Source organism: Myotis myotis, unplaced genomic scaffold (assembly GCF_014108235.1).
Source record: "Myotis myotis isolate mMyoMyo1 unplaced genomic scaffold, mMyoMyo1.p scaffold_m19_p_2, whole genome shotgun sequence".
NCBI classification, from domain to species: domain Eukaryota; kingdom Metazoa; phylum Chordata; class Mammalia; order Chiroptera; family Vespertilionidae; genus Myotis; species Myotis myotis.
The window spans coordinates 12,530,706-12,558,126 of record NW_023416324.1 but is presented as its reverse complement, the minus strand read 5'-3'; the positions used below and the strand labels follow the sequence as shown (position 1 = coordinate 12,558,126).

General features: G+C 54.2%; 1 protein-coding gene across 2 annotated transcripts in view; it reads right to left on the bottom strand.

Moving 5' to 3' along the window:
- EPHB2 (EPH receptor B2) overlaps positions 1 to 27,185 on the bottom strand; it is a 181,309-nt gene extending 154,124 nt beyond the window's left edge. Inside the window, exon 1 of one of the 2 annotated variants that reach the window (XM_036351701.1) lies at positions 27,009 to 27,185. In XM_036351701.1, coding sequence (XP_036207594.1) covers positions 27,009 to 27,069 — 61 coding nt within the window. In that variant the 5' untranslated portion in view covers positions 27,070 to 27,185. The remainder of the gene's footprint in view (positions 1 to 27,008) is intronic. The other variant, XM_036351702.1, reaches the window with a different exon arrangement.
- Between the last annotated feature and the right edge of the window lie 236 nt (positions 27,186 to 27,421).

Below are 27,421 nucleotides of genomic sequence, written 5' to 3'. Positions count from 1 at the left end.
CAGGAGCAAAGGCAGGACGGTATGAAAGGGCAGGGTGAGTGCAAGGAATGGCAAGATGCTGAGGGTGTCAGGACACAAGGCTGTGGTGACATCAGAGGGTCTCAACTAGGCACAGTGCCCCCATCACTGGCATTTGGAAAAGCCAGGAGGCAGTTGAGGTCAGTATGACAACAACCTGGGCTGACGACCATGCTTGCTCAATGCTGATGCAAACGCAGTGCCCTGCGACCTGCTAGACTGCAGGCCCCCAGGGCCACGGTATGACCTGTGGAGGACTGTCAGGGCGACGTGACCAGGGGAGGTACTCCTGGCATTTCGCAGGCTAGTGCGTGGCATTAAACACCCTGCGATGGGCAGGACAATCCCACAAGAGGAGGAACTGTCCTGACCAAAATATGGACACCAACCTCGTTTTTAAAAAAAAAGCATATTAGGCTAATCATGATGCCTGCTCCCCCAAAGAAGAAAACCACTCCAACGCCTGTTGCTGAAGAGAATTCAGTAAGGCCAGGTGATGGGGCATCACCCAGATGGAAAGGGCTCGGCTGCCCTGGTACCACTGATACGATCTCGGGGTCACGGGGGACCTCAAGCTGAGCACAAGGAAGCAGCAAAAGGCTCAGGCAAATCGTTTGGGCCTGAAGCTTCAAAAAAGGGGTTTATTTAGATAATCCCTCCCCAGGCCTCCCTGCCTCAGCGCCCGGTTTCTCTAAGGATTTATTTTGTGAAAATGTCTCTCTCAACAAGTAAGTTATCCTACCCTGAGCCGATGAGGGAATTCTTCTCTGCCTTCAAAACCACAAACCCTGGGCAGCCCTTCTGCGGCCCAGCACAACTTTCTGCAGCGTCAGGTTATGAATCACTCATCAAATCCGAGTCTGATTCCGGGCCAGACTGGGTGCCTGGGGGAGGGGAGCCTGCCTTCCACTCCCAGCTCAGGGGCTGCGGGGCCCTGTGGGCTCAGGCTCGGACCAGTTCCTCCCAGCTCTGACTCCCCAGGGGTCATCTCCATGTGATGCCAGAAATGCCCAGACTGGGTTCGGGCTCGTCTCTACACCAGGCCCTCGGCACAGACGAGCTCCTTGAGGCCTTGGAACAGCCAGGTGAGCTAAGTGTGGTTAGCCTAGTTCAGAAATGAGGCTCAGGCAGGGGGTGATCTGGTGAAAAGAAAAAAAGTGCAAGGACTAAGAGAGGCTATAGGGGTTTGACGCCTAAACCCTGAGCATGCCTCAGTATGCCCACCCAGACTCCTGAGTGTGCGGCTCACTGCTGATGCCCCAGTGGTGCCATCCACAGCCTGCCAGGCTGCAGGGCCATAATGTCTGACCTTTTAATGAAGGTGGGGGCACTTGGGCCCTAGGGGTTCCTCCATCTTGGCTCAGGAGCACCTCTATTCCTCCCTGCCAACCTCAAGGCCCCTCTCACATCTCATCTCCCCTGGAAACCTCTACAACAGAGCCCTGGCACATAGTAGGTCCTCGGTAGACTTTTATTAAATGCAAAGAATGAATAAATGATCAAAATGACCAGTAATGCCATATGCACTCTGTAAATGGCGATGGAAGATATGAATGAACAGATAGGATAGATGGGTGTGGAAAGTACAAGGAACTCACGTCGATTTGAATCCTGACTCTGTCACTTACTAGTTGGGTGACTTCAGGGAAATGACTTCGCTCCTGTGAGCCTTGGTTTTCTCATCTGCCAAATGGGGATAATGGTAGCACCTACCACAGGAGTTGTTATGAAGATGCAATGGGATAAGAAACCAACAGAGCTGGACACGGCACCTGGCATCTGGGCATGCTCAGAGGCGGGAACTACCATTATTATTTACAACCGATGCTCGAGGGCTTGGGACCAAGAACCTTTGAGGTTTCCTGCCTTTGAAAAGATCAACACAGACACGAAGAGAGAGGCATATTTAGGAACAAGAAAATGATAAAGGAAGAGAGGAAGGGAAGCTAAGACCAGACTCCCAAGTGAATAAAGCCATCTGTGCTTCTCTGTAAAGCATTCCCCAAGCGGGGGCGGGGCCAGGCCGAGTCCCGAGAATCCTTCCGGTCCCAAAGTGGGGATTTCTCAGCTCTGAGATGAGTTGGTGGTGTTGTTTTTTTCCACTTTAAATGGTTTCCTTAGGTCCTGACTCAAAGACCTCTTCAAGGCCAGCTGATAAAAGAGCCACCTTGTTCTGGTCCAAACTCTAATTCTAGGGTCTACCTAGTTTTCAAAGCATCAGAGAGCTTGCCTGTTATCATCACTTCCTCCTACTGTCAAGGTCTTGTGGGGGCGTCTCGCTGAGTAGTAAAAGCTTCTAGGATTGAAGAGGAAGTTATTTTTATGGGCAGACAATGTATTCCTTCATTCATTCCTTCCTTCATTCATAAAGCATTGGTTTGACAGCATGCTGGTAACAGACCCTGTGCTAGGCACTGGTGGTGACAAAGGTAAGAAAGTCTCTATATTCTGTCTAGTGGGGGAGGCCAATGTGCACAAAACCAGCCATACCTTAGTGCAGTGGTTCTCAACCTTCCTAATGCCGAGACCTTTTCATACAGTTCCTCATGTTGTGGTGACCCCCAATTTCATTGTTACAAATTGAACATAATTAAAGCATAGTGATTAATCACAAAAACAATATGTAATTATATATGTGTTTTCCGGTGGTCTTAGGCGACCCGTGAAAGGGTCATTCGACCCCCAAAGGGGTCTCGACCCACAGGTTGAGAACCGCAGCCTTAGTGTTATAAGATCATCTACAAGCCGAAACCGGTTTGGCTCAGTGGATAGAGCGTCGGCCTGAGGACTGAAAGGTCCCAGGTTCGATTCCGGCCAAGGGCATGTGCCTGGGTTGCGGGCATATCCCCAGTAGGAGATGTGCAGGAGGCAGCTGATCGATGTTTCTCTCTCATCAATGTTTCTAACCCTCTATCTCTCTCCCTTCCTCTCTATAAAAAATCAATAAAATATATTAAAAAAAAAAAAAAGATCATCCTCAAAAGAGTTGTGGACAAAGGGCTGGGGTGGGCATAGAGCAGGATATACTGAGGGAACATTTGAATTGGGCCTGGAAGGATGACCAGGAGTTAACTAGATAGAGAAGTGAGAGGAGGGCAATCAAGCATTCCAGCCAGCAGCGAGGGCCTGAACGAAGCAAAGGTCAGGGGGAACAGGAATTTGTGACATAGCTATGAAACCTAGAACTTAAGGATGAGAATGACATGGACAGGCAGGGCAGCCAGCAGGGGCTGGTCACCAGATAGCTGGGTTAATAAACTAAGAGAAGGGGTTTGACTTTGACTTTTTAGAGAACAAGGAGCCCAAGGTCTGAGCAGGGAGAAGTATGGTCTGAGCTGTAGTTTTGTGGTTTTTTAAAATATATTTTTTATTGATTTCAGAGAGGAAGGGACGGGGGGGAGAGAGATAGAAGCATCAATGATGAGCCCGGTCGGCATAGCTCAGTGGTTGAGCACTGACCCATGAACCAGGAGGTCACGGTTCGATTCCCGGCCGGAGCACATGCCCAGGTTGCAGGCTCAGTCCCCAGTGGGGGTTATGTAGGAGGCAGCTGATCCATGATTCTCTCTCATCATTGATGTTTCTATCTCTCTCCCTCTCCCTTCCTCTCTGACATCAATAAAATTAAAAAGAAAAAAGAAAAGAAGGAAAGAAACATCAATGAGGCACTGCATCACGGCCCAAGATTCCTAGTCAGGCCACGGGCTGGGCTCACAGATTCCCAGAGGCCTCTGGGGGGAGCCCCAAGTTCTTGGTTGTGCTTCCCCTTCAGAATCCACTCCGAGAGCCATTGCCAAGGTGGCAGCAGACATCTCTGAGCCTGTCAGCGGCCCTCAGCCCCCTGCTCCCCCCAGCTCCAAAGAGGGGGGCAGGCTCATTCCCGCGTCTCCATCAGCGAAGTTCCATTATCCTCCAAGACCGGGTGACCCCCTGCTGCCACCCCACAGTGCACTGGGAAGAAAAGCTCCTCTCTGACAAGAAAGCCCCATTCCAGGCTGGGCCCGGGGTCCGGGCAGCGCCTTTATCCGCGGTGACCCTGCCACCGTGTCAGCCGCACAGACGCGTCGGGCTGCCCCACCCTCAAAGGGCCTTGGCTGAAGCTGTGAGGGGCCTCCTCCTGGGGCCGATGGGAACCAGACTGCGGCCTGCGGGCCCCATTGATGCTCCCAGACCCCTTCCCACCCCCTGAGGACCATGCTCCGGCCAGCATGGCGACCAAGGAGGGTTTGCAGGGTGGGGAGGCAGCTCAACGAAGGCCCTGCTCAGGCGCTGGGAAGGGAGCCCGAGGAACTCTGTCCAGCCTCCAGAACTATTTGGGAGGAAAAGTTGAAGGGTGGAGGCTTTTGTGCCCCTGGGCCCAGCCCCCCGCCCTCATTCCCAGTAGCAACCAAGCAAGAGGGGCCTCCTTGTCCCCAACCTTCCCCCAGACCTGCCAGCTCCCTCCTCACCCAATCCCCCTCCCAGTTCAGTCTTGCCCAGGAGGAAAGGGAGGCCTACCCCTGACCAGCCTCCTGCAGACAACCCATCTGCACACTTTTAGAGGCTGGGCGATGTGTCCCCTTCCATCCCCCACTTATGGCAACAATAACGATGACTAACTACTATTATCTTCATTGCACACCTCCTCTGTGCCAGGCAAGGGGCTGTGTGCCTCTGTTTTATATGGTCACTGTCATTTGGCTGATGGAGAACTGAAGCTCAGGGAGGGAAAGCAGCCTATCTAAGGCCACAGAGCACGTAAGTGGTGAGGCAGGATTTGAACTCAGGCCCATCAGACGTCAGAGCCCACCCTCTTGACCACCACACAAGACTCCTGAGGCTACTAATGAGGGACGAACAGGCAGAAGCCGGCTCTGGGCCTTGTGCTGAAGCTGAAGAGGCCTCCTCCTGGGGCCCATGGGAACCAGACGGGGGCCTGCAGGCGCCACTGATGCTCCCAGACCAAAGCCCAGCTCTGCATCTATCACCCCCTCTCCCCCGCCCCAGCCCTACGGGCAGATGAATTTCCAAAGAGCTCTGAGTGTCCTATAAGAATTATGAAGCTGTCCAGGGTGGGAGGCAATTTTGGGGAAGGGAAACTCCCATAATTTAAGCCAAACAGTGTGGCTTAAATTGCAGATTTTCCAGTCATACAGAACTTTCTAAGCAAATTCCTCGGAGAGAGGGGCCCTCCGATCAGACTCCTAGGAAGCGGAAGAAGAGCCATCGTACGGGGGCTTCCCCGGGAGCTAGACAAGCCTGGTCCTCGGCCACTCTCCCTGCTCAGGCCGAGGGGAAGTCAGCATAGCTCTCCTCTCCCAAACGCAGAAGCTAACAACGACCTTGAGCTTCCTCGGGGCCCTGGTTCTTCGGGACAGCCTCTGCAGGATGCTGCAACACTGTGCCCCTCCCAGGACAGGGCCAGAGAGCACAACCTTCAGAGTCTGCAGAGCTGGTTCAAATCCCTGCTCTGCAAGCTCCGTGAGCGCTTGCCTCCCTGAGCCTCCGTGTCTCCGCCTTGCAGCACTGCAGTGAGGATAACAATGTACGTGAAGCAACAAACGCCCTGCCTGCCACAAAACAGGCGCTCAATAAAACATGACCTCACTCATTTGTGGAACAGAGAGAACAACATAGACTGATGAACAGGGACAGACCCAAAGACAGAGAAACAGCGATCAGACTATCAATCTCCAGAGGGAAAGTAGGGGAGGGCGGGGGTAAGGGGAGGAGATCAACCAAAGGACTTGTATGCGTGCATATAAGCCAGACCAATGGACATGGACACCAGGGGGATGGGAGCATGAGTGGGGGGTGGGGGGTGGGGGGGAGTTGGGGGTTAATTGGGGGGGATGAGGACACACTTGTAATAACTTAACCAATAAAGAAATTAAAGATAAAAAATAAATAAACAACGCTGTCACCATTATCCTGGCACCGCAGAGCAAGAAAACCTGAGTGTTTAACTTGTGCGTGCCCTGAGTTTGTATACAAAGGCATGTGTGCCTGTGTTTATTTTTGCTGAGAGGTGGGGAGGTCATCGTTTTTGTCAGCTTCTCATGACTCAAAAGAACCACAGCCACAGCCAAAGAAAGCTGACATTCCTGTAGCACTCTTTGGGGGCATACACATTTTCAAGCCTCAGTTTCCCCATCTGAAGACTGGGGACCCCTGCCCCGCTTGTTTCAAGGCTCAGTCGAAGACTGTGGGGGTGAACTGTACGAGGTGTGTGTGAGGGTGAGGGGCACTTTATCCTCAAGAGCCGGCAGGGCCAGCTGCCCACAGGCCAGGCCACAGCGGGGCCTGAAGGGACAGCCGGGGGCCCCACCTCCCCGATCAGGAGCTCCGGATAAGGGCAGCTTCTTGCCTGTGCTTGTGTTTCTGGAAGCTGGGAGGACAGTCAGAGCCCTGGATTCAACTCCTGGCTCCGTCCCCACCAACTCCAGCCAGCCTGATATAACAGCTATGAGCATGGGCTTTGGAGTTGGATCACGGGTTCAAATCCCAGCTCTGCCGCTGACTGGCTGTGTGGCCTTGGGCAAGTTCCTGAACCTCTCAGAGATTCAGTCTTCATATCTGGAAAACAGAGCTAATAGTCCTGCCTCACAGTGACAGATTCCACAAGGCAACACGACTCCCGGAAGGCCGCAGTATATGCTAATGTGAGCCCACTTTGTAAAGTGCACACCGTGCTAATAACGTTTGTCATCCTAGCATTACTCATCACCGTGTGACCTTGCACAAGCCCTTTGTCCTCTAGGTCTTCCATCTGAAGGGGCTGACTAGACAGGCAGCCGAGGAGACACACAGAGAATTTAGAGTCCTGGGTTTGAATCGGGTGGGTACGGGGGGACCCATTTGGGCAAATTCTTTCACCTCTTTGAGCCTCAGTTTCCTCATCTGTATTATGGGCCCCATTCTTCATCTGTATTCAATAGACACTGAGTTTGGATCTGTAATGCTGCTGGTAAAAACAGGAAAATGGTGTGGCCCTACCTCCAGGGGTAGATCATAGGGAGTTCCCCCCGCCCCCCACTGTCCCCCCCAATGGCAGGAGGAGCCACGGAGACAGTGCTGTGAACACGCCTGGTGAACTACAGGGAGCAATAGTGTCAGCGTTTGTTAAAGGTCCCCAAAGGGCCTCCATTCCAAGTCAGAAAATAAAGAGGGCTCCCTAAATACTCACCGGCTGTGCAAAAGAACCTTCTAGCACAAGCACAAAAGGCAGCTTTAACATCTAGCCGTGTGCGTGTGTGTGTGTGAGTGTTGGGGGTGTCAGATGAAATGAGGTCATACGAAAATGGACTAGTTTCATTTCAACACGGCATTTAAAAAATAATCTTAATTATATGAATATGGGGAAAGGTTTTCTCAAAAATTAGAAAGAACTGTGAGAGCCACCCTCTGCCCCCAACCCCCTTCCGAGACCTCCCTGAATCCTACCTTCCACCTCCGGGATATCTGCCCACCACCTTCTCTCTGCCCCCCTCACCTTTCCCAGGCCCCCGCGGCTCTTAGCTCCCGCTTCTGGGGGGTGGCTGGCCCACACATCTGGGCAGAAGGGAGCCAGAATTCACTGAGCCCCACCCTCTGAGCCCTTTCCAAATGGGTTCTTATTTCATCCTCACAGCAACCCTGGGAGGCAGGGCTTCTTATATCCCCTCTGCACAAGCAGGGAAACTCATCACCCCTAGGGCTCAGAGAGGCCGCTCCCCAGTCTGAGGTCACACAGCCTGAAAATGCTCTACCTGGTGCTGAAGTACAGTCCTTCCCTCTAGAGGGCGCTGTCTCCTGGGGCCATTGCTGCTGGGCTCTACCTGACACCCAAAGGGGAAACCTAGGGCTGACTACTTGAACCAAGAATCAGGCAAATTCCAACTGGACATGGGCCAGGGGCAAAGGCTGGACGAGTGTTCCCGGCTCTGGCTTCTGTGCTCTGCTTGCTACACAATGATGCTGACATGTATTAAGCACTTACTATGTGCCACAACCTAATCAGGTAGGGCCTATTACTATCCCCATTTTACCGATAAGGAAACTTGTCCGTGTCTCACCTAGCAAGAGCTGGCACCAGGACTCGAACCCAGCTGGTGTGGCTGCAGAGCGGCTCGGTCAGTTGCCCTGCGCGGCGGCCCCAGCCCCGCTTTACTTAATCATCTTGGGCCCAACACATGCCTTTTGTTTAACCCGGTTTTCTTACAAAAAGGCTTAGCCCCCTCCATATCACACATTAAGCGCCTGCTGTGTCCCAGCACACGGCAGGCGCTTAATGTGCGCAGGTCCAAGGATGCTGGCCGTGAGGTTCTGCAGGCCAGGCCAGAAGGTGCCGAGTCTCATCCTCTCATTCTACAGAGAGATGGGCCAGGGCCCACTGAGGGAAGAAACGCATTCAGTCACCCGGCAAGTCCTGCCCAAGCTGGACCTGGACCCGGACCAGACTCTTCCCTGCGCCTCTGTCCTCCAGCCCCCAGAACAGTCTCGGACATGCTGGCATCACCAATGCAGCTGCTAGGAGATCAGGTTGTTAATTAATTATTGATTTATGTTAGAAATAAAAAGATAAATGCTTCTACATCACAAACCCCAGCAGAGCCTCCAGGGGCGAGTGGAGGGGTGAAAGGTCAGGGTGAGAAGAGACACACAGTGCTGCCTTCCCTCCCCCTCCAACCGAATGAAGAAGGACATCGGGGAGCAAAAATGGGGCCATCTATCAGCAGGTCTGTCCCCCCACCACCTCTCACCTCCCCACCCCTACCTCCTGCTACCACGCCAGGCCCACCACCAGCATCTCTCACCTGGACTCTGAAAAGGCTCCTTCCTGTCCCTTGCTTCATCCGTCCGTGTCCCCACAGCAGTCAGAGTGGCGCTTTCTAAACACAGATCCTGCAGCCTCCTCAAAACCCTCCACCACTCCCATCTCAATCAAGGTAGACGCTAAGTCCTGGCCATGGTCCCCTCCCCCTGAGGTCCTCCCCCAGCCCCTCTTCCACCTCCTGCTCCAGCCCACTGGCCTCCTTTCACACTCCTGCCCCAGGGCCTTTGCCCTGACTGTTTGGGACACCCTCCCCCAGCGCCTTCTCTCTCGCTTCACTCGGACCTCTGCTCAGACGCCGGTCCTGAGCGCTCTCCTCCAGCCGGCCCCTCATCCTCCTTTCTCTGCTCTCGTTTGCTTCTTGGCACCATCACCACCTAACCAGCGCACTGGGTAGTACTTTCAGTCTTGCCCACTAGAAGGAAAGCTCCATAAGGCAGGACAGTCCACGTTGCCCGCTGTACTTGCCCACAGTCACATGGATAAGAGGCTTGGCTATCAAGGCACCAGGGCTGCAGACGCCCAAAGGCCAGGGACCCCTCCTCCCCCTGCACCACCCATCTGAGTGCCAGAGATCTTGGTATACATCCCTCCACATTCAGCCACTATGCGGCCCCCCCAAGCTACTTCCCTGCCTAACTGTCAGAATCCTCCCCCGTCCATCTAGGAGAAGCAAAATCCCAGGAGGCGAGTGTGTGAGCTTCCGAAGGCAAGGTCCATGATGCCTGACTCACTTCAGATCCCCCACCCCCACCCGGGGGCCTGGCCCTGTGCCAAGCCCCTGCAGACTTCAATACCAGTCTGCTCAATTAAAGGGGGATGACGGGTGTCACAGCACTCTGCCAACTGTCACCCAAAAGAACAAACAGAAGCATATCTTCCTTCTGCTTATCCCAAGAACCGTGTAGTCATTCCGTCATTTATTCTTCCAACCAACACATACTCACCCAACACCTACTATGGGCCAGACACTATGCTAGGCCCGGGGAATCTAGCGATGGAGCAATTCAGTCACGGTCCCTGCTCTTGTGGAGTTTATAGTTTGGGAGGAGAGACAGAGAGACACTCGGGGAAACACTACTTATTTTCAAATGATGACTTTGACAAGTGCTGCAAAAGATTGGCCTGCGGAGCTCTGAGGAGCTCAGGGAAAGCGTCCCTGGAAAAGTGGAGAATGGGTGAGAGTTAACTGGGTGATGAGGGAGGAGGGACCAGCCTGTGCAAAGTCCCTGTGGTGGGAGGAAGCCTAGGAAGTAAGAGGGACTGAAGGGCCAGAGTGGCTGGAGCTGCAGGACCCAGTAAGTATGTGATGGAGACGAGCCACAGAATGGGCTGCAGCCAGACCAAGCAGGGGCCAGGGGAAGGGTGGGTCTTTATTCCAAAAGCAATAAGGAATCATGGAAATGTTTTAGAAAAACATGATTGCACTTAAAATCCAACCCCAGGCCAAGTTCTCCTAATATAGGTGTGCCTGTCTCTGTGTCCCAAGTGTGGCCAGGGTTGGGGAGTGTCAGCCTCGAATCCCCCAATTTGGAGGTTTCAAGGCAAAAGGTCCTCTCCTCCCAGCATCTCATGCCCAGGTGAGCTCACCCACCACTTGGAGAATTCGGCATCTCCACAGGCCTCGAGGTGCCCGCTGGCTGAGGTCTACTCGCTGGCCAAGGTCTGCTCAACAGCACAGTTGTCGCAGAGAATTAACATCCACCCTGAAATTCAGGAAACTCGGTGTGGCTCCCCCTGTGATCCTAACGGGGAGGCATTACCCCGAGTGAGCAGATTATCAGGATGTGTAATTTCTGGAATAAACACAGCTGTGTTTGTTTCTCCGCACAGTGCTCCAGACAGAGCAGCAGCCCGGCCCGCCGCGTGCAGCTGGAGCCTCGCACCTTGGCACAGACGCCGTCAGGGCCCTGAGAAAGCTCCTCCCCATGGTCACAGGGCGCGGGACCCAGGCAGCGCTGCCTGGAGGCCACAGAGGTGCAGGTGTTACAATCCCAGGAGGGGAAGCGAGCGTCAAGAAACCTCCAGGCCTTTTCCCTTCGGAATGCAGTTGGTCATAATCGACAGGACAACCTAGAGCTGCGGGAAGTCCATGCGCAAGGACCCTGAGAAGGTCAGAGGCCCGCCCCGGAGCTTTCCAGATGGGAAAACGAGGGTCCAGGGAAGGGGAATGAGGAGAATAGGGCAACTAGCAGTCCCAGAGCAGGGTCTAATCCCCACTCCATTGCCCAGGAACCCTATAACCATGGGCAAGTCATATGCAACCTTTCTAAGCTTCAGTTTCCCCATCTGGAAAGTGGGGACAATCATATCTATTCCTCAGGGCAGTTTTGAGGATTAAGCAGGATGTGAAGGGCTTTGTGCAGCGCCTGGCACCTTGTAAGAAGCCCTTAAATGATGGCTGCTCTTCATTCATTCATTCATTGACGGATTACTGAGCACTACTATATCCCAGGCACCATGCTGGACACTTGTAAACAACAGACAAATGCCTGCCTTTTGAAGCATCCATTCTTACAGTGAGGAAAACACTGACTAGATGTCTTATTTTTATCGGTATTATTCCCATTTTACAGAGGCGTGAACAAGTTCAGAATGGTTAAGTCATTTTAAAGATGCCCATTATTTAGCCCTGGCCGGTGTAGCTTAGTGACAGAGCCTCAGTCTGTGCACCAAAGGATCACAGGTTTGATTCCCGGTCAAGGGCAAGTCCCTGATGGGCTTGTTCCCGCCCTGGTAGGGGTGCATTCAGAAGGCAACCAATCGATGTCTCTCTTTCACACAGATGTTTCTCTCCCCACCCCTTCCCTTCCACTCCCCCTAAAGAAAAAATAATAATAAATAAATAAATAATATATATATATATATATCTCAATGGAAAAAATATCCTCCAGTGAGGATTAACAAAAATAAATAAATTAAAAAATAAAGCCCAACACTTATTTTTATCCCACCTCATTCTCAAAAGGACCAAAGGCAGATGTTAAATACTTCATCCAAGTCTCTACAGCTTGAAAAGATAGCCATTGACTTTATTTTTTAAAAATATATTTTTATTGCCGAAACCGGTTTGGCTCAGTGGATAGAGCGTCGGCCTGCGGACTGAAGGGTCCCAGGTTCGATTCCGGTCAAGGGCATGTACCTGGGTTGCGGGCATATCCCCAGTGGGAGATGTGCAGGAGGCAGCTGATCGATGTTTCTCTCTCGTCGATGTTTCTAACTCTCTATCTCTCTACCTTCCTCTCTGTAAAAAATCAATAAAATATATTTAAAAAAAAAAATATATATATATATATATATATATATATATATATATATATATTTTATTGACTTCAGAGAGAGGAAGGGAGAGAGAGAGAAACATCAATGATTAGACTCATTGATCAGCTGCCTCTTGCATGCCCCCTATTGGTGGTTGAGTTTGAAACCTGGGCATGTGCCCTGACCTGGAATTGAACCCTGACCTCCTGGTTCATGGATGGATGCTCAACCATTGAGCCACACTGGCCCTTGGGAAGAGTTTTAGTGGTTATGCACCTTGCCCCAGGCTTCAGGCCTGCAACTGGGCCTCCATCCCTTTCTGGGCCTCTGTTTCTCTACATGTCCAGCTCCAGCATTTTCTATCCAGGGGTGACTCCTGGGGCACCGCTTGGGTTGTCAGGCTCTTTGGAGGAGCTGAACCGCAGCAGAGGTTCACAACCCCACAACCTTCCCGACACCAAGGGGGTGAACTGAGGGGGGGGGGCAGGATACTGAGGAGTTTTCTGGGAGCTGGAGGGCTTCAGCCAGGGTAGAAGGGGGTCCAGACATCGGTCCTCCCCTGTCATGCTCACTCTGCCATGGTCCCCACCACCCTGACCCCCCCGCCCATGACCAGAGTAGCCAGCTGGGCAGAACCAGCTGGCTTAATCAAGGTTACCCCCCTACAGCCTCTCTCAACCTCTAGCCTACGTCCCCCTGTTCTTGCTCCATCCCCCAATGCCCCTTTCCAGCCTCCAGCTCTTGGCTCAGGCTGTTCCCTCTGCTAAGAATGCCCTTCATCCCATCCACTATGTGTCCTACCTGGCCAATATGCCTTCCCCACCAGCCCTTTGCACCCAACAGATTCCATCTTACACACAAGTATGTAGTCATCACATCACCAAACATCTCTGAACCTGCTTTTTTAAAATCTGCAAAACAAGTGTTAATAACTATTATGCAGGATTGTCGAGGGGAATAAATGAGAACATGCTAGGAACGCAGCTAGCATGGTGCCTCGCACTTAACAGGAACTCAATGGTGGGAGGCTGCATGGTGATGTTGATGACAGAAGAGGAAGACAAGAAAGAGAAAAGGAGAAGGGGAAGAGCGGATGGGAAAGGAAGAAGAGGAAGGAGAACTTGTCTGTCCCTCTACTGCAGCGGTTCTCAACCTGTGGGTCGCGACCCCTTTGGCGGTCGAACAACCCTTTCACAGGGGTCGCCTGAGACCATCCTGCATATCAGATATTTACATTACAATTCATAACAGTAGCAACATTACAGTTATGAAGTAGCAACAAAAATAATTTTACGGTTGGGTCACAACATGAGGAACTGTATTTAAAGGGCCAGAAGGTTGAGAACCACTGCTCTACTGGCATATAACATTTTCACATCAGAATGTCTAGCCTGTTCAATTCTGCTCTCTGTCCCCAGCATCCCGGAAGCTTTCATAAATTATTACTGAATAGATGGACAGGTGAATGGATGGACGGGTGGGTGGATGGATGGAAGGAGAGTGGGATCATGGGAAGGAAGGGAGGGTGTATGGACAAATGAATGGAAACAGGTAAGTCTGGGTGAGGCTGAGTGTGCTATCCCAGCAGCCGAGGAGCAGAGCGTCCCACTGGCAGCTGCGACTTCTGGGACCAGATGCCAGATCTGTTCCCCTTGGCTCCAAGCTCCCATGTTTGGCCAGCATCAGCCTGCTCTCAAGGTTGAGTGAGTGGAAGCTCAGGGCAGCTGATGCCCAGGGGAGTTTCAGCTCTTCCCCCACCTGTCACCAGCCTCCAGGAGCACCAGCCCCTGACAGCAGGAACATATCTCCAGGAGTGTGAGCCAAGTCGATGGAAAATAGGATTTACTTTACAGAAATCCATTCTGCGGGCCAACTTCTCCAGAACGCCCCGTGCGGAAACTCTGGCAAAGCCGGTCAGTGGCTCAGAAAGGTCCTCCCCACCTAGGGAGTATTCTGTTTGCTAACTCTTTCTAAGTCCAGAGGATAAGGAGGTGGCCACAGTGCAGACAGCAAAAGGAATCGGAGGGAGAGAAATGCATTCCGATGTTTGTTGTTGTTCACTCTTCCATCCATTTATCCACCCAAGTGTCTAACGCATGCAGCCATCCTGCCATTACTCATCCACCCATCCACCCAGCCATCCAACCCATGCACCTCCACGAAACCATTCTATGTACGAATGTGTGTATGTGTGTATGTATATACCTACCTACCTATCCACTCATCACTCCAACTATCAATCACTCAAATCATCCAGGTAATCAGCTGCTAACCACTATGCAACCATCACTATCCAATCGATGTGGCAGAGGATCATGCAGTGTGACTGGAGGGAATCAGACACGCTGACACAGTGCACAGAGTGGCCTAACCTGGACAGTATAAAAGGAATGAATGCAAGGTGCCACCAAGAACACGGAGGCCGCCAAGGACAGAAGGTGCAACATGAGGGCAGGCCTCAAACAGGAGGAGATGCTCAAGTTTGGTCTTAATTCACAGCAGCAAGAATCGGCCACAGAGAGAAGGTGAGAAGGGTACCCAGGAAGGGCAGGAGGAAGTAGCATGGTGGATTCTAGGAATCCTCATAACCACTTGGTTAACGCAGGACCCAGGGCCAGCTCCCAGTTTTTCCAAGTCCACCAGCCTCTATAATTCCCCCTCGATTTACAGAGGGAAAGGGCTACATCCAACTGCAGCTGGGAGGGAGGCTGCCATCTGCTGTGCTGGGTTGTGCGCTGGTGGCTACCGTAGGGGCAAACCTGGAGGGCACAGAAACGGATCCCCGATGTTCTGTAGGACAGCTTCGCTGTCAAGCAGACACAGGTGTTCATCCCAAGCTCACATTTTGCTACAAGTGACTTAACCTCTGAGTCTCTCTTGCCTTTTCTGAAAATGAAGACGCCACTCACAGTGAGGACTGAATGAGGTAATGGGGGGGGGGGGAGTGCTTGGTGGGTTTATCTTTCTAATTGCTGCCAATACCTGTTATTTTTCCTAATTGCCGCCAATATTCAAGTCCTACTGTGTGCCAGGCAGAGTGATGTAAAATAGTGCTTAAAGTGGACCTCAGACATACATGAATCTCAGTAAACAATTCTTTGTCCAAGTCTATAACTTATGTGCAAATGGTTCCAAAAAATACATGCGAGTACATACACACACACAGCATACAAAGAGAGAGCAAATGTGGCGACAATGTTGCATCCAGGTGGAAGATACATGGGAGCTTATCTTACTATACTTGCAACTTTCTGTGTGTTCAAAATGTTTTTTTTTAAAAAAGAATGGAAAGAAAGGACAGCAGCTCTTTGTGGATCTATTTTGAAGTCAGGCTGCCTGAGTATGGGTTCCGGCTCCATCATTATTGGCCGAGTGACGGCGGGCACATTATTTCACTTCTCGAAGCCTTAATTTTTTAATTTAAAGAAAGCGAGTAATAATAACCCCCAAACGCAGTGCCTGGTCTCTAGCAAGCCCACAATAAATGCTGGTGGCGGCTACTGTTATTACTACGATTAGATTCTCATTGAAAAGCTGAGAAATAGGGTAGGAGAGGGTCGGTAAACACCTGCTTTTCACACATGACCTCTTTTCATTCCCCAAACAACAACTTAGGAGACATTATCCTCCTTTTCCAGATGAGAAACCCAGGCTGAGGAGGGTGAAGAGCCTTACCCAAGGTGGCGCAGCCAATGGAGAGGTCAGATCTGAAGAGTCTGCCTACCTCCCAAGTCCAGGACCTTCCCCCAGTGTCTCCTGCCTTTGCTATATCCCTGGACCCAGGCCCAGGGGACATCGGAACCTCTCAACCCCAGAAGGGGCCAATCAGAAGGGGTCCTGAGCTTCGCTGGCATGGCGGGGCTTCCGGGCCGGCTCCGGACGGGACACCCAGCGCTGGGGCCCCCTTGGCAGCTCAGGAGCCCTTTCAACGGTTCTCCCGAGAGCCGAGCCGCAGGAGCTGCCATCCGAGGCCGCAGGGAGTGACAGCTGACACTGATGGCGACAGGCAAGAGGACGCACAGGCCGGGGCCCTGACTCGCGAGCAGACTCCCTGGGCTACAGCCTTTCGTGGGTTCCAGAAAGGCCCCACGGGCTCTGGCCGAGGCTGTTCCCAGGCTCTGCCTCCCCGTGAGAGGCGGAGAAGCCCCATTCAGGCGGGACGCATCCCACTGTGCGCTAAGCCGCTTTCTCCCTACTTACACGTTTCAGATGCTTTTTGTCCTTCCGGCTTCCCATGGACGCAGGCCAAGTGACAAGTTGGTGCTGCGGACATATGTCGTCGCCATAATGGGAATGTTGACCCCACACTCTCTCCCTGCTGGGGCCAGGCAGCTTGCACCCCGCCCCAGTGCTTGGCGTGCCCTGTTCTCAGCCACACAGGGCTCTCTGCAGCTCCCCAGATACATGGCACACTCGCAGGCCTCCTATTTGGGCCTCTGCAGATGCTGTCCGTTGCCCGGAATGCCGGCCTCGCGGCTTCTTCGCCTCGCTATTCCTTAACTTTAATCTTAGAGGTCGCCTCCTCCAGGAAGCCTTTCCTAACCCCATTTTACAGGGGAGGAAACTGAGGCTCAAAGAGGTAAGTTAACCCCTAGAGTGCCGGGGAGCACGATCGCGCTCCTCCTGCAGTTTTTTGTTTTTTTCCTACTAGTATTTTATAATACAATCAGCAAACAATATATGCCAAAGATGAAAACAAATGTAGTAAAGGTTTCCTTAAGTTTTTGAATATGTAACTTCATTTACTTGCGATTCAAGAATTTTTTTCCTAAACTGCTGTACAATCGGCAAAAATGCCTTGGCAATTTTAGCATAGTTCCTAGGATATTGGTTGGCACTCAAAGGGTTAAAAGGGCCAAGGTCAGGCTGTGCGTAAGCATCAGAGCCAGGGGTCCAACCTGGCCTGGTTCTACTCTAGGGCCCTGTGCTTTCCGACTCTGCCCTCGAAGGAGAAACGGAAGGAAGACAGGCTCGCTGCCTGCAAACGTGGCAGATGCCTGAGAGGGGCTTATGTTCCTGGACTCTTCTGGAAGGTGGGACACGGAACCCATGGAGGGAAGTCACAGAAAAAGAGACTCCCCAGTTGAAGGCGGGGAGGCGTTTCTTACACCTTCACTGCCTCCCAGCCCTGTGACCTTGGGTAAGTCACTTCAGCTCTCTGAGCAGCAACTTCTCCATCAGTAAAATGAAGATGACACCTTGGCTACCTCTCTCCCCCGCACACCGACACTCGAGCTTGTGCGCTGCCAGCCAGTGAGCCCAATCCAGCTGGCAAACACGGATTGGTGTGGCCAGACTATTTTAGAATAAGTTGAATAAATTTTAAAAAATCGTTTTTCCATAAATATCAGGACGTTGCAGATGAGAAGAACCGGCAAGACTGAGCCCAGATCCTGGCCTGGTAACTTGGTCAGGAGTGGGTGGCACCTGCCTTTTCAGACAGGACATGTGTCCCCTCTCCCCCAGGGGCACTGCCGTCCCAACACCCAGCTCACAGTCCAGGCCAGCTTGGGAGTCGGGGAGTGCCAGTCAGGACTCTTGTGACTCCCTTAGCTGTACTGGGGGTGGCAAAGAGGAGCCCCATTTCTAGCGCAGTGGTTTAACACATCTAGTTGGACTCTGCATCGCCCCTAGTCTTCACCATGTCTTGGAAGGTGATGCTCAGAGCTCAGTGTCCCCCGCCCGCCCCCTCCACCATTTGCACAAATTTCCACGTGCTCTGAACCAACCTGTGGTCCAAAGTTAGATATGATAGCAATTGGCCAATGCCATTAGACTCTTTAAATTCCCTCCGATGTTTTCCTGCTCCTACAGTGGCTCCTGGCCAAGATGGGCGGGACAAACCCCAGTCACACCATTACAGGCTCTTTTTAAAAATATATATATTTTTATTCATTTCAGAGAGGAAGGGAGAGGGAGAGAGAGAAAGAAACATCTATGATGAGAGAGAATCATCGATTGGCTGCCTCCTGCACGCCCCCTACTGGGGATCGAGCCCGCAACCCGGGCATGTGCCCTTGACTGGAATAGAATCCTTCAGTCCACAGGCTAACGCGCTATCCACTGAGCAAAACCGGCCAGGGCCATTACAGACTCTTGTAGTGGGGTGAAGAACACAGCTGCTCCTTCTGAGGTCGCTAAAATCATGACACCCAGCCCCCCAAGGTACTGATGAGAAAACTGAGGTCCAGAGGGATGATGTGACCGGCTCCCTCCTCCAAATTCAATCCTACCAGCCCAGGGCCTCCTCCTCTGGCCTCAAGCCCCATGCCAGGTCTTGAATATCTATAGTCCGGGCTGCCGTTTTTAATTAATGTGTAGGTTCCTTTACTGCACAAACATCTAGTTAGTGCCTATCATGAACCAGGCCTTGTGCCAGGCAAAGGATAAGGTGAAACGGAGGGCACCTGCTCCCCGGGAGGAGGCAGATAACACTGGAGGCCGATGCTGGGGTCGGGTGGGAGGGAACAGAAGGTGGGGAATGAGGTTTCTGGCTTCCTGTTACCCCCACCCCATGAGAATGCCTCCAAATAATGGCCACCAACAATGCCTCCCATCGCTAAGCACAAAGCCACTCCTCCCACCTAGGTGGGCGGGGTCTAAATCTCAGTTTGGACCACAGGCTGGCCCAGAGCACATGGAGATGTGTGCAAATGGTGAAGCGGGTGAGTCGGGGTGATGAGCTCTAGGTGTCACCCTGAGATTCTGGGCAACATATAGTCGAATTTTATGTGTTAAACCGCTGAGCACGGAATGAGACTTTCTCTAATGACTGAGGAGAAGGTCAAGCCTGGGACATTTCCCTCCGCCTGCACCTGAGGAGGACGCCTGGGGGAATCTGAGAAGACGGCTTTGTGACCGGCTCTGATGGCAGGGGGATGTTTTCACATTACAGCCTAGGCCTCAAGAAGTCTTGCCATTTCCGCTTTACCCTCTTAGGAGCCAGCCGCCATGGAAGACAGCTGAGTCTACACTACCGACAGGAAAGGGCTCTTACGGAGTGAGAGGGGGCGATCAGCCTTTCAGCCGTTCCTACCAGGGCCTCAAAGTTGTATGTGAGGCCACGCTGGACCTTGCAGCACCACCTCGCTGAGGGCAGTCTCATGAGTGGCCCCAGTGGACACCTTGCAGCAGCAGAATCATGAAGCCAGCCAGTCCGCTGAGTCATTGCTGCTTGAAGCCAATACGATTTGGGCTGGCTTGTTATGCAGCAATGGGTAACCGCTACACTTTCCAGGGACAGAACCCTGTACTTTTTATAGCTCTCCCCTCCCCGCTGGGCTCTGAATCCTGGAGCTGGAAGAGGCGTCCAAAACCACCAAGTCCCACCCCCTCATTGCAGAGCAGAGGCAGTTGAGGTCCAGGGAGGAGAAGCAATTTACTCCAGATCACACACAGAGACAGGGATGGATCTAGAAGGCAACCCTGCAGGGGCCAGACCAGTAACACAAATGTGTGGCTCAAGTTGGTGGTGAATTACCCCCAGCGCTCACACGTTCTGCCTGAAGAGCCAGCCACTATTCAGCTCCAGCCAACGATGGCCATGTGGGAATGTGGGCCCAGGGAAGCCAGATTGTCTGACTTTTCAGAGACGCCAGAAACAGAATTCCTCTGTCAAAGCTCTTGGTTTTTAAATGTTGGCGAAGGATTCAAATTGGATTGATGATCTCTGGGCGGTTGAGACTGGCTTGCCTTCAAGCCGGGTCTGGCCACTGACTTTGGGCAAATCATGGTATCCCTCAGGCCTCAGTTTCCTCATCTCTGAAATGGGCCTCCTGGCTCCGGCCCACTTACGGAGTGGCTGTGAAAACCCAATGAGCTAATGGACTTGGAAGTGCAGGCTACGGATGGCCCTGCGACTGTTCCTCGGTTCTCTGTGGAGGCGCCCCTTACAACGAAATGAGTTAACACCCGATTTGTCTAAGTTAGAACAACATTATTCTGACCATTATGACAGAGATTGCCTTTTTATGGCAGGTTTGTGAGTTCCAGAACCCTCCCGCTTGCATTATCTCAGGATGTCGATGGAGTCAGAGGCTGGACGGCTGCCTTGGAGACCCTCGCCAGAGCCAAGCCCTTCCTCTGAGCCGGCAAGCACATTCCAGAAGCCGCTTAAATGGCAATAAAGAGAATGAGCTTTGGAGTCACTCGAGCCTGGGTTCCCATCCCTGCCTCCCCCTCCCTGGTTATGTGTCCCTGGACCACTCACTCTCCCAGCTTTGGTTTCCGAATCTGTAAAATGGACATAATAAAGCCACCTGGTGGAGATGATGGAGTGATTAACTGCATGAGACGGCGTCCACAATGCCCTTAGTGGAGTGTCTGGCGCAAGAATTGATGGCCGTTCTCATTATCATGGAGTGGAAGTTGGCCCTGGCAGGTACATGGAAAGAAGGAAGGCACAGCCATAGAGGATCCCAGGATCAGGGAGGGTGAACCGGGGTGAGGATGGGGCCTTTGAGGAAAACCCGGATGAAACCCAGAGGCAGGCTAGAGGGGCCTCGCAACCGCCCCCAAGGCAGATAGACTCAGAACTTCACTCTGCATCTTTGGTTTTCCTGCAGCTGAGTGAAGAGGCGGTGGGGAGAGCTGGAGACAGAATCCCCCTAGTGGAACGGCAGCCGCGTTCCCCTCCTCTGAATCCCGTTTCCTGTTGGTACCCAGCAGCAGACGCAGCAACAGTTGATATTTACCGCGTGCTCATCACACTGGAGACACGCCCTCAGCTCAGTCTTTAGCGGATTAACACATTCATTCCTCACAACCACCTCAAGGGCAAGGAACATGACTGAGCCTTAGGAACCAAGGCTCAGAGAGGTTAAGAAACTGGCCAGAGGACACACAGTAAAAAACAGTAAGACTCCAAACACCCTTTTTTATACCCGCCCCTCCCCCCAGGCTATTCTCCCTATTGAAAAAGTGAAAGCGGTCAGCACCGTGGGATTTCAGAGTCAAGGAATGAGAGTGCTGACCTTTCATAGCAATGACAGCTAATGAATGCGGGGCACCGCCATGCTCAGGCTGTTCTGTTGGTCACTGTATCCAGCATCTCCCTTAATCCCCTGACAGGCAGTATCCCCAGTTTACAGATGAGGAAACTGAGGCTCAGAGAGCACATGACTTGTCCAAGGCCACTGAGCAGGCCAGGTCTCCTCCCTGAGGACACCTCCACGCTTAAGGGGCCGCAGCAGGGCAACCGATGGCTCCAGGAAGCCCACCGAGCAAGGCCGAGGGTGAGGAGAGCGAGGCAAGCCCCTCAGGTGACACGGGGGCTCCAGGGAGCCAGGGGTCCCCCTTTTCCACCCTTCAGAAGGCAGCTGCTAGGAAAGGCCCTAAAACGTTTTCAAGGAGCCTTATCAGCCTGAGCTGATCCCAATCAGGAAGCTCCCAGGTGCTGTCACCAGCAACGGCCGCCCCACCCCTGTGCAAACATTCTTCCCGCCCTGCCCTCCCCCGGCTAAGCCTTTTTGTGTACACCAGCCGGCAGGCAGCCCGGGCCAGTGGGCGCTAACGGACTGAGTTCACTTCATTTCAGTCTTTTCCAGCTTCCTGCTGAGGTTCCTCTTTCTCTTTCCCAGGAGTCCAGTATTTTATCTTGGGCCACCAGGGGGGCAAATTGGCCTGCCCAATGGAAAAACCTGGGGAGTGTGTTAAAAATACAGACCCCCAACCTCCTAACCGCCCCCCCAACCCTGGCCTCATTACTGATCTACCCAATCTCCAGCTAAGTCAGGCAACCAGGCCAGGCACTAGATGGGACAGGATCTTGGTCAGAGGTGCAGGCCAGGCTCACCACTGCCAGGAGGCCATCCTGATTTCACCCCTCCACTGTCCGAGGGAGCACAGCTCCCCTGCCTGGCCCAGCCCAGGCCTCTCTGTCACCAGCCCGCTCCATCCACCCCGCTTCCTGTAGGGGCCTTTCTGTGAGCATGGACCTGACTTGTGGTTCAAACTAGTAGGTGAGCTCTGGGCAGGCAGAAGTGTCCAGCACAGCGGCTTCTACCCTGGCTCTGAGGCTGAGGCAAAACCCTGCAGGGGGCCAAATGTGCCAGGAAGGACAGCCTCACAGGACGGGATGGGTTGGGGGAGACACTGAGGGCTGATGTGTTGTCTGGACAATCCAAACGCCAAAAAGGAGGCCAAATTAGGACATTGCCATCACGGGTGCTCCGGGGGAGGGGACGCCAAGGGGCCGAGAACAGCATGGAATGTTCAGCCTCGTGTGCCTGACACTGTAAGTGGTATCCACAGGACTCCCCGAGGAAACGGAAGTCCAGGGACTCTGAGATCCTTGTCCAGAGCACACAGCGCTCAGTGCTGGGATTCGAACCCAGGTCTGATTGCCCCTGAAGGCTGTGTCTTTTCTACCCAACACTGTCCGTGATGTCAGTTGGGCCCGTTCCCCACCAAAGCCAACATCCTTTCTCCCATCCAGCGCCTGACATGGAAGAGGTACCCAGTGACTCTTTTATAAAATATATGGTTGGATGGAGGAATCAGTGAATGAGTCAACTTGCCTTTAAATTCTACAGCATTTGGGTTTTAAATCTAAGCCCTGATTTCCTGGTTAAGATGAATATATGAAAGCAAGCCTCCTTTAAAAAATGAGAAGCAGGAGAAACAAACATAAAAGGAAAACCAATTCCAAATTAATCCCACTGAAGGTTGCTGGGCCTTAGATAGAGGTGGGCCCAGCAGAGGGCTGGGATGGGGGGTTAGGAGGAGTCGGGGGGAGGACAGGCAGTCTCCCTCTACCTCCATAAGGAAGGGACTTGGTCCAGTACCTCGCTGCTGCCGGCCTGCTTGAATCCTTAGCTCTGGCTGAACTGGTCTATCCATTATCCCCAAACACTTCCCTGCAAGCCATCCCCTCGGCTTCTCCCTCCAGGAAGATTTCCTTCATCTCCCCGGCCAGATGGACCCTCCATCTGTGTGTGGGTCATTCTCCGGATACTGCCGGGCACAATATAATATATCCACTCATCATTCATTCACTCAACATGCCTCCCCTAGTCATTCAGTTACTGGGTGCTCACGTGGCTGGGCACAGTTCTAGGTACTGGGAATGCCATAGCAAACATGGCAGGTAAGAACCGCTTCCCTCCTGGCGTGTACAGTCTAGTGGGCAAGGCAGACACAAAACAAGGATACTCACAAATCCCCGATACGTTTCAGGTGGTGATGGGTGTGATGAAGCAAACCAAAGTAGGTAGGATAGAAAGTGGCAGAACTGGGTCTGTTTCAGGAAGTAATCAGGGAAGGCCTCTGGGGAGGTGGCATCTGAGCTGAGCTCTTTTTTACCACAACTATGGACACAAAAATGAGGCAGATGACCTCAGAGAGCTCACAGTCTAGCAGGGAACAGACAAGCTGGCCTTTTCCTGATAGTGCAGGAGCGGGTCCGGCTCATCCGATCATCCCACACACTGGAAGTCAGTGGTTTTTTTCAAACACATACCTGGCCAGGTCCCTCAATGACTCAAGAACCTTCAATGGCTCCTCACTACCCTCGGCATCAAGTCCAAACTTCCTTCTCCTTCCATCCTAGCCCTTCAGGACCTGTCCTGCCCCCCTCCCCCCTTCTCCACCTTGTCTCCCACTGCTGCCCTCAACCCTGACTTCCTCAGCTACCCTCAGGTACGTATCCCATCACCATGCCTCCGCGTCCTCACACAGTTTCTTCTTCTAGGCAAAATTCTCCTCCTCCCCTAAGTCCCAAAGTCATCCTCCTTAACTTGGAAAACACAGTTCGTTAGTGTGACAGGTGGCTGAGAAAGTTTCATTGCAGGGAGAATGGGCAGTGAGAAAATGAGGCAAGCGATAAAGCCATAAAAGGCGGAATAACCCTCTTGCATCCCAAACCGCCTCTGCTGCCCCAGGTGGTTCACAACTTCCTCCTGGCAGCACCCTGGCACACAGTTACACATTAGATCTTGCCAACTGCTTTCCCTATCAGCGTTTCCCCTACCTCCCCACCTGCTCCAGGGTCCAGCACCGTACCAGCCAGAGAGGAAGCTCCAGAAATACTAAGAGATCAAAAGCACAGAGGAGACCCAATTTTTCTGAACTTCAACCTTTGGATTCCATCTAGTGGCTGGTCTGTCACTGGCCTCTTCTCTTGCTGGCTGTGTCCCCTGGGCACTCCCATCCCTCTCAAAGCCCCCACTTTAGATGCTCTGGACTTGTGTTTCCCATGGGAGGGTCTCATGGTTTGGGGGAGATACTAAGTTCGACATCCTAACCCAGGAGTCCCCCGCCCCAACACATCACCCCCTCTCTCCTCTCACATTCCAAAGGCTGCAGATTTCCTAGGACCTTAGGCTCAGGACAGCCTTGTCACTACAGGGCACAGGTGAGGGAGGGGAAGAAGTGGTGGCCACATGTCTCTGGCTACTGGGAGGCCCAGGGGCCACCCTCCCACCACCCCAAGCTTTAGTCCTGTCTGTTTCCACAGTCGGTGCTGCTCCCAGGAGGACCCTGGTGTCTTTGGGGATGTGCCACAAGCAGCGCTGTCCCTCCGCATCTTCCACCCCCACAGGCCTCACAAAGGTCTTCGAGGTGGACTTTCCCCACTCAGTATCTGCTCTGAATCTCAAACACCCGCGTGAGACAGGCAGGATGGGCGTCATGATCACCCTCATTTGACAGATGAGGAAACTGAGGCTCAGCGAGGGGAAGTGGGTGCATATGATGGAATCCTAAGAGACTAGGGAGACCATCTTACACCCAGGAGGCCTCTATAGGGAAGGGAGATGGCCCAGGATCCTATGGGAAATTAGAAGCAGGGCCCCCGACCTCCACCTCATACCATCTCCCAATCCATTTGGTCAGCTCCTTGTTAACCCCTAATGGACCAGACTCCTTAGTGACCAGGGGGCACTGAAACGAGGTGTGGGGTACCCACAGCAGCCCTCCTCCCACCCTGCCCCCAAGTGGCAGCCAGAGCAGCCATCCCCTCCTGGTATGTCAGCAGCCGACCAGCCCTGGGTCCAGGGCCCAGGGTCCAGCCTGGCCGCAGCCTTCTCCCTGCCAAACCATGGCTGGACAGACATGGCCCTTTATCTACCCCACGGTAATTAAAAACACGTCCAATGAAAAAGGGGCCAATTTTCTTCCCCTCCAGCACCGCTGACTGCAACCTACATAGCAATATTTATGCCAAGCTCCCCATAATACTGTAAACATCCCAATGTACAGTGGGCCAACGCATGAGTCATTTCCCCAAAGCCAGAGTTAATAAGTGGTACCTCAGCCATATTCCAGGGAGCTCCCGCCAGCAGCCGGGACCAGGGCTGCCCTCCACACCCGGGACCCCGGGGCACCCTTGGAGCCCCAGCGGCCCAACTCCGGAAAACTGCGGGCAGGCTCCGAAACCTCCAGGAGCCAGGGGACAGCGGCTTCGGTGCCAGCAACGGTGGCCACCATCCAGGGTCGCCCCTTCACCCCTTGAACTATGGTCACGAAAGCGCTCGTGGCTGAGAGAGAAACTCAAGTTCTATCATGATCCCCATTGGAGCCATTCCTCCAGGCCTATCGGATCTGTTCTGGGGTTTGGCTTTTTTTGTTTGGAATTTTTTGTTCGTTTGTTTTTGGTTTTGAGTTGCTAGAGGGGAAGGGCGCTTGGCAGTAGCCCACAGTGGACGGAGGTAAGTGTGCCTGCGCTTCACCCCTCAGCCCACGGTGGCGGAGTCCCGGAAAGGGTTTAGCAACAAGAAGATGCAGCAAAGTGAAGAGAGCCCAGGCTGCAGACCTCAGCCCTGGGTTCCATTTTTATCACCCGCGGACTCTGAGCCTTGGTTTCCCCACCTATTCAAAGGGAGCCAGAATCGCACTCACCTGGCTGCCCGGGAAACTGATTTGGGGAAAAGTAAGGCAACGGTGGGTGGGAAAGCCCTCTGTACATCGAAAGTACCTTGTCAACGTGCAGCCGTGTGCAGCACAGAGAGCTGCACAGAGTGAAAAGTACTTCATAAACTGTAAAGCGCCGTGAGAACTGTAAAGTGCTGCACACGCGAGAACCATTATTCACATTCATGCCTTGCCCTGCAAGCTCGGCCATTGCTGGTGGGCACACCCAGACCCCACTAACTTCCCCTCCGGGGGAGGCTGGCTCCGGGGACCTGGCAGCCCCCCTGTCCCTCGGGGGGTCAGCGGCACCAGGGGGAGATGGCCCGCGCCCCCGGCCAAGGCCAACACATGGCAAGAGCATCTGGTCCGGCCCTGACGGCAGCTGGAAAGTTCCCGGGCTCCGGTGGCCACGCTGAGCTCGGCCGCCAGCGGGGCGGTGGCCCGCAGGGGTGCCCGGAGACCCCGCGCAGGGAGAGATGCCCACGGACCCATCCCCCCGTAGTCCTCTCTGGGAGGGGACCCCATTGTACGCCGCGGGCGATGGGCAGGCACGGACGCGAGGGGCTGGCGCGCTCACTTCCACTCCGCCCGTCCCCGCTCTTCGGGGCGCCGACCCCATCCCGGGGCGCGGCCCCGGAGCCCCCACCCGGCCAGCCGCGGCGCCCCTCTCCTTCTGCTCCCTGCCAAACTTTCCAGCCCCGACTGGGCGTCGGGCCCCCGCGCCGGCGCCCCTCCAGCCCGTGCCGAGCCAGGCCAGGCCGGCGCGAAGGGGGTGCCCGGGCCGGGGCGGCGGACGCGCGTGGGCAGCCCCGGGCCCTGGGCGGCGCTCGCCCGGCTGGCTACAAAGCCTCGGCAAGATGGTCCCTCGCCTCCTCCTGGCACAGTCAATCAGCGCCCGCCGCTCCCCGGGCGCCCGCGGGGCCCGCGCCTCCCCGCGCGGCCGGACACACCTCCCCGCGGCCACCTGCGCCCGGCGCCGGCCGCGGGGCAAACTTTGCGGGCCGCGGGGCGAGGGTGGGCGCCGGCGGCCGCCCGTGCCCGGCCGCTCCCCACCCCCATCGCCCGCCCGCCCGCCCGCCCGCCCGCTCACCTTCCACGGCGGCGAGCAGCGGCAGCAGCAGCAGCGCGGCCCCCAGCCTCCGCAGGGCCATGGCTGCGCTTCCCGGGGCCTCGGGCCGCGGCTCCGCGGGGCCCGGGCGGCCCGGGCGAGAGCGCGCGCCCCGGGCTCGGGGGGCCGGGGGGAGCGGCGAGGCGCGGCGCACACACAGCCGCCGCCACCGCGCAGCCAGCAGAATGAGCCATCCAGCCCGGGCAGAACGGGGACCCGGGCTCCGCCAGCGCTGGGCACCGCCCACCTGAGCCGCGGGCGCGGGGGGAGCCCGGCCGGGCCGCCGCCCCCCGCGCGCGTCCTGGGCCCCAGCTGGCCGCGCGCGCCCCCCGGGCCCCGGTGACCCGCGCCTGCCGGGTCCCCCGCCGGCAGCGCGGGCTCTGGGGCGCGGAGAC